General features: G+C 51.7%; 1 protein-coding gene across 1 annotated transcript in view; it reads right to left on the reverse strand.

The window, feature by feature from the left end:
- The window catches only part of COL23A1 (collagen type XXIII alpha 1 chain), a 423,137-nt gene extending 416,471 nt beyond the window's left edge, over positions 1 to 6,666 (reverse strand). Inside the window, exon 1 of the mRNA XM_066272386.1 lies at positions 6,122 to 6,666. Coding sequence (XP_066128483.1) covers positions 6,122 to 6,403 — 282 coding nt within the window. The 5' untranslated portion in view covers positions 6,404 to 6,666. The remainder of the gene's footprint in view (positions 1 to 6,121) is intronic.
- Positions 6,667 to 6,940: the final 274 nt, after the last annotated feature.

Genomic DNA, 6,940 nt, shown 5'->3' on the forward strand with positions numbered 1-6,940 from the left:
TGCGGAGGACCCGAGTTCGATTCCCGGCCAGGGCACATAGGAGAAGCGCCCATTTGCTTCTCCACCCCTCCGCCACGCCTTCCTCTCTGTCTCTCTCTTCCCCTCCCGCAGCCAAGGCTCCATTGGAGCAAAGATGGCCCGGGCGCTGGGGAAGGCTCTGTGGCCTCTGCCCCAGGCGCTAGAGTGGCTCTGGTCGCAACATGGCGACACCCAGGAGGGTCGCAACATGGCGACGCCCAGGATGGGCAGAGCATCGCCCCCTGGTGGGCAGAGTGTCGCCCCCTGATGGGCGTGCCGGGTGGATCCCGGTCGGGCGCATGCGGAAGTCTGTCTGACTGTCTCTCCCTGTTTCCAGCTTCAGAAAAAAAAAAAAAAAAATCTTAATTTATTAAATTCACATTTTACAAGTGCATTATATTCAGAGAAAAATACAGATTTTGATACTGCCACAGATAAACCCAAATGTATCAATATATATAAATGCCTACAGAACAAAACCTACAACTTACTGCCCATCCCATTAGATCAAAAATCCTCTATCTGGATTTCAAGCCACTGGGTAGGTATGTCTCCAGAACGTGGCTCCAGCTTGTTGCCCAAGCCTCTCTCTCATCATTCCTCAAGACAGTTGTCTGATGGTTGTCTCCTGTTTCTTCTAATAACAGCACTCTAAATTGTCCTCTGGGACCATCGTCCTCTCCTGGTCCTTTCAGCTTCTGTGAGGTTCACACATGGGACACAGGGAACCCGAGCAGCCGAGCTGTTCTTGGGGACCAGTACAGGGCTTCCATACTGGTCACTGGAGTGAACTGGGCTTCCTCCAGGGCTGCTGGCAAAAAGCAGCTCTGATGCTGAGGTTGTGGCTGCTCCTGGGAGAGCGAGGGCACCCTGAGCACTGTGGAGCTAGTGCAGAGAAACACAAAGCCAAGGGACCGAGCAGACAGTTCTCTGGATCTCTCAGTTACTCAAGCTAATCAATTCCCTTTTTAATTTAAGCCAGTCTGAGCTGGGGTCCTGTCACAGTGCTATTTGAAAGTACAAGGATCCAACGGCATCTGGAAAGGCTGACTCTGAGATACCTGGTGACGGTAAAAGAGACATCCTGCTCTGGAGATCGTCAAAAGGATTGAAGGGTCCTAAGGGTACATGAAAAGAATCTGAAGGCCATGATGAGGCTGCTGAAAGAGCCAAGAGCGCCTGTGGCGGAGGAGGCAGTGGGAGCTGCAGGCACACCTAACGGGTACAGAGCCCCACACATGGCTCCGGTGCACTGATCCCCTTGGTCCTCGGAGCACCTGGGCCAGTGGCCTTCAGCCTGAGCAGCCTCCTCCACTCACTGCAGCGTGATGAACAAATATTTCCATCCCTTGTGTACGCCGTGATTTGGGAAAAACTGCAAAGCAGACCCTAGAGTGCCATCCCAGCCAGTCACTATGGAATCAGAACAACACCTGCTTAAGGGTTAAAGACCAAAACTGCAAAGCATGAGATTGTGTCAGAGAGACTCCCAAGCACCACAATGGTGCCTTCAACTATGGCTGGAGGCAGAGCTGAAGAGCAGGACCCTGAGGGAAACAGACACTGTGTGGCTGAAGAGGGTTCCCAAAGCACAGAGCTTGGGAGACACTGTAGTGGAAGAGGGTTTGGTTATAAAAACTGTGGCAGGTCAGTGGATGGCTGCCCTGCCCTCCTCGGGGTAACACTTTATGGCAACCACTAACACTGTTGGCTGCTCCCCAATAGCCATTCCCAGCCTTCTTTCCTCACAAAGTCACTATTCTATTCCACTGGCAATGTGACCAGCCTCAGGGGATGAATCAAGATTGGCCAACCCCATTACCCTTGCCAGTGACAAGATAATGGTGATCATGGGCCCTGGCCCTGGCTATAAGGGAAGTCCGCCAAGAGATTGGAGCTCTCCCCACAACTCAAATGTGAAAGCCTCTCAAGGGCATGACTCTTTTTCTCACCTCCTTCTTTTCTACCTGGGCTACTGTGAAGCCACATGCTTGGAGTTGTGGCAGCCATCTTGTGATCATGAGGAAAGGCCAAGAGAATGACACTGATCTGGCACCCATCATGGTCAAGTCACTAAACTAACCCAAATTCTCCTGAATGACTTCCAGGCTTCCCTGGTCATGCAAGATAATTCAATGACTGTATTGTTTACGCAAATGCAGGTATTCTGTTACCACTAAGAGCACCTTTACTGACCAACACTTCCTTCTATGTTACCTTCTTTGCTTGTCACTACCCAGGCAGTTGTGACCATCACGTTAGGGAAGAGGAAGCTGAGGCTTATGAAGCTGAAGAGGTTAGATGACAGCTAGTAAATGGCGGCCCAGAAACCCTCCTCTGCCTGCTCGAGCACATGCATCCAGTTCAGATGCCCAGTGACAGGTGCTACACATTTTCAAAGCCAATATGTAAAAGTCCAACTTAACAATTAAATAATATTTTTGTGAAAGGAATGCCCTAACAGTTGGCTCATTCTAATCATGCTGCAATTATTATTATCAAGTTCTCCCAAACTGTTGCCAAAAAAACAAACAAACAAAAAAAACCCCAAAAAACCAAGGAAAAGAAAAGAGCAGAAAGACAGTGAGTATGCCAGGAAGTATTGGACAGAAACTTTTTTGGTTAGGGAGCCAGGAAACATCAAGGGAACAAATGCAGCTATCCATCTCCAGTTATGTCTCAGGGACACAAAACTTGGCCTCTTTATTAAAATGTACACCACAGAGCAAGTCCAGGCTGTCACAGAGGCTGAAAATCCTACAGTTGATTCTGGGTTTGACAGGAACAACCTAAATAGATATCTGATGGCAGGGAAGGGAAAGTGCTTGAATTTTACCTTTAGTCTCTGGGTTTTTCCTTGTTTTCAAACTGACTGTTCTGAACAATGGAAGACCAATAGCCAACAATAAATCCATTGAAAGCTGGAAATGATCTCTTCTGAACACAACTAAATGTTTCTTTCATCCTTGAATTAAACTTTTAACTGCAGTAAAAGTCAAGCTTTTGTAATATTGTCACTATAGGTATAACTCCTGGGGGTTTATTAGCTAGGCAGCCTTTTTAAAGTACCTTAAAAGCATAATATCAGATGCCTGTTTTGCATTTATATTTTTGAATCATACTTGAAGATACTATTGTTAATGACTCTTCCTCAGAAATCTTGTTTTTCTGTTTCAAAAACCATTTATCTTATTTTGTAACATGGAAAGGTCGTTAATAATCACCAGTTAACATGGATATTCCTCCATGTAGAAGCTTCTACATGTACACTGCTGGGCACGTCAGCCAGTCCCAAAGAACTTATTTCACAGTTCTGTTCCCAAGGGAATAAAGATAGTGGGTCCCCTATTAACAATGGCTTTTGTTGGCATATTTAAAACAATTTTTTTCTGACATGAAAGTGGTGTGTGGTTGGCAAGGATTTCTCTTCTTTAATTTGGATGTGGTTTCTGACGCCACACTCTGAACACAAGCTTGTTGGTAAAAGGACAACCTGTAGGCACAGTCACAGATACAACCACTTCAGCTTGGGCTTAAAAGGGCTTCACTGAGAACACACTGGAACTGAAAAACCTGTTCAAGTACAAGTGCTCTTTCCCTAAGCTATTTTCAGCTCAATATTTATTTGTCTTTCACATCTAAGAGTTCAAAAAAATATCTTCACATCTACTTAAAGCCAATTACCAGCTCACCATTATGTGCCTCCAGTGGCCCTTCCTCTCTGCCAGGGGCTCTAGGGCCACCAGCCAGGCCATGAACTTTCCTCACCAGTGACACCAAGAATGGGTAGAAGCAACCTGACCAGGCGGTGGCACAGTGGATAGAGCATCATTGGACTGGGACGCAGAGGACCCAGGTTCGAAACCCTGAGGTCACAGGCTTGAGCGCAAGCTCATCTGGCTTGAGCATGGGCTTACCAGCTTGAGTGTGGGGTCGCTTGCTTGAGCCCAAGGTTGCTGGCTTGAGCAAGGGGTCACTCGCTCTGCAGTCAAGGTACATATGAGAAAGCAATCAATGAACAACTAAGGTGCTGCAACAAAGAACTGATGCTTCTCATCTCTCTCCCTTCTTGTCTGTCTGTCCCTACCTGTCACTCTCTCTCTATGTAAAAAAAAAAAAAAAAAAAAAAAAAAAAAGAATGGTTAGATGCAGGAACAGTCTGGCCTTGGGAGATAGATACCTTTTCACAGGCAATGCTTAAAGAGCCAGAAACTCAATTGCGAGTGCATCCATGTCAAGGCACCTCTGATGCTTTGCTGGGAGGAAGAAACCAGCCAGTTAGGACTCAGAACACGGGCTCCCCAGACTCCAAGTTTAGCTAGTTAGTAGCAGGGTGTGCTGAGATCTGTCCTGTGCTAATGCCAGGATGCTGCACAGTACAGGAAATCTGAAGGGGAAATCCCAAGGTTCAAAATGTTCCCTTTGCCTTTCTAATGCAGAGATGGACAGCGAGAGAGAAAGAGGGTGGGGAACTTGGTGAGGCAGCTAGGAGGCCATCACTCTGTCCCTGCTGACTCCTGCAGTTCAGGGCTTGGGAATCTTCACTCCTCAGAAGTGGCTGCTTTCCCAGGACCCCTACCCTCATTAAAACAAACACAATTTGCAAGTTCCTTGCAAAAGGTCTCCTGGGATTTCTGATTTACTTCATCCGGGTTTGTGGTTTATTTTTACTCAGAGGGCCCTCCTACTCCAAAGAACAGCCACAGTTCTAGCCCTAACAGGTAGACATCTTACCGGTCCTCCATAAATCAGTTCAACACCCCAGTTTCTAGGGATTTGCCAAAAGATAATGGGCTGCAATTATGAACCCATCACTATGAATTGCCAGCAGGACTCTGGAGAGGTTTCTGAAGTCTGCAGACACCTTCCAAGAGAAAAGAGGGAACCATTTCCCGAAGCAGTGATTTTGCCCCAAACCAAAAGTGCTAAAAATATAGGTATGGTGAAGTAGGAGGTGAGATGCAATCTTCTCCCATTCTCACAAAGATTCCAAATAAATTTAATGATGGCTAAAATGCCGACACCATATTCGAGACCACAGCTCCACACAGCTCCGGGGATTGGTAGTAACAGGCCTGCCCTCCCTCTCCTCTACCCAAAAACTGCTTTTCATACTAGGCTGAAGATGCCCCCCTGGGCGGGGCACTTGGGAGCCTCCTTTCCTAGGAGGAGGAGAACGGCTCAGACAGGAGGCATGCCGCGTGAAGTCAGGGACGCTCTGGCCAGCCCAGCCTCTCTAGCCCTATGGAGAGAGGCACTGCTTCATAAACGTCGAGGGCTTTGATGAACATGATGGGTGAGGGCTTTCAGGACCCAAATGTGGCTCCTGCTCTGAAGGCACAGAGCAGCAATTGTAGAAAACACTGAAGTACTATTGCCCAGGTGGCATCGCCAAGGTGGCACTCCCTGAAATTGAAATCTAGGTTTTCTTTCCTTCACCTCACTGATCTGATGTGAGCATCCCTTCGGTCTACCGGTTGCATGGAGTCCGCGCTCAACCGCAGCAGCCCCGGAGCACAGCATCTCCAGGATGGAGCGGCTCAGAAACCAACTTTCCTGGGGGTGGTGGGTGCGCAGGCTGGGTTGACCAGATCCCTTCAAGGTCCCGGCTCTCAAGTCTGCCTCCTGAGGTCCCATGCCTCTCCAGGTATATCTGCATTGGGAACAGAAGCTGCTCCCGGTGACGAGTCACCCTCCACATACTTCCCGCAAGAGCCTTTCCATTACGTCGGCACAGATGAGGAGCTCAGCACCCACCGCAGGAGGGAAGGGACCGGTCCGAGCGCAAACACACGTGGATCCTCTCCCTCACTCTGCATGTCCCCAAAACGGCACTTCTAACTCCCTTTTTCTACGGCCGCTGGCCCTGGAACGCGACCTTGAGGCTCAAGTGGAGACAGCAGGACCCTTCGGGGCGGCACACCTCCCCTGCCCCCGCCCCCATGCAGGCCGCCAGGATGGACTCACACGCACAGAGCGCCACAGAACCGGAGGGTGAACCCTCCCGGGGAGAGGGCCACACTGCCCGGGGCTTCCAGTGCACGGACGTTCCCGCAGGTCCCCACACACCCTTCCCGCGCACCGCCTCCGACCCACGCCTTACCTCGCGCAGCAGGCGCTCCAGGTGCGGCTCGGCCCAGGCGGCCAGGGATCCCGGGGGCCCGGTGCGCCGCAGCAGCTCCCGTTCCTCCTCTAGCGCTGCCACCCGGCCCTGCAGCGCGGCCGCCTGGGCGCCCAGCAGCAGACAGGCGGCCGCTGAGCCCACGGACAACAGCAAGCACAGCGCGCTCACCGTCCAGGCCCCCGCTGCTGTCGCTGGGCCGCCCCCGCCGCCCGCCGTGCTGCCCTTCCGCGTATCCCCGCCGTTGCGCTCGCCCAGGCTCATGGCGAGATCTTCGCGCTTGTGCTGTCCGAGGGGGCGGTGCAGAACTGGGCTTGCACACTGAACGCGCGGGGAGCAGGCAGAGCTCGAAGCACGAGGTCGGCCCGGCACAGGACTTGGCCGCCAGGCAGCAGAGGATTGCGGCGCACACCCCCTGCCCTGCCGCCAGCTCCTCTACAACGGCCACTTTGGGCAGTTTCCTCTATGCAGATAAACTCTGCCAGAAAAGGAGCCGGGACCCACCCAGGGGAGGAGCGGCCCGGCCAGCCCGGCGCAGCGAGGGGGCGGGAGAGGAAAGGCAGCTGGCTGCTCCGAGACCCCGCGCGCGCCTGGCGGACCCTGCGTGCAGCGCGCACCTCCGCCCACAGCTGCCCCGGGCTGCACCCACTCCCGTGCGCGCATCTCCGCGACTCCCCAACACGGGCTCTCACTGCGACCCCAGGAGGTCTGAGGTGTGTCCACAGACTCGGTCTTTTGCAGCCCCCACTTCCACCCCACCCCAGCTGAAGTATCACTAATGCCTGGCAAAAATTCCCCTAA

This window comes from Saccopteryx bilineata, chromosome 4 (genome assembly GCF_036850765.1).
Source record: "Saccopteryx bilineata isolate mSacBil1 chromosome 4, mSacBil1_pri_phased_curated, whole genome shotgun sequence".
NCBI classification, from domain to species: domain Eukaryota; kingdom Metazoa; phylum Chordata; class Mammalia; order Chiroptera; family Emballonuridae; genus Saccopteryx; species Saccopteryx bilineata.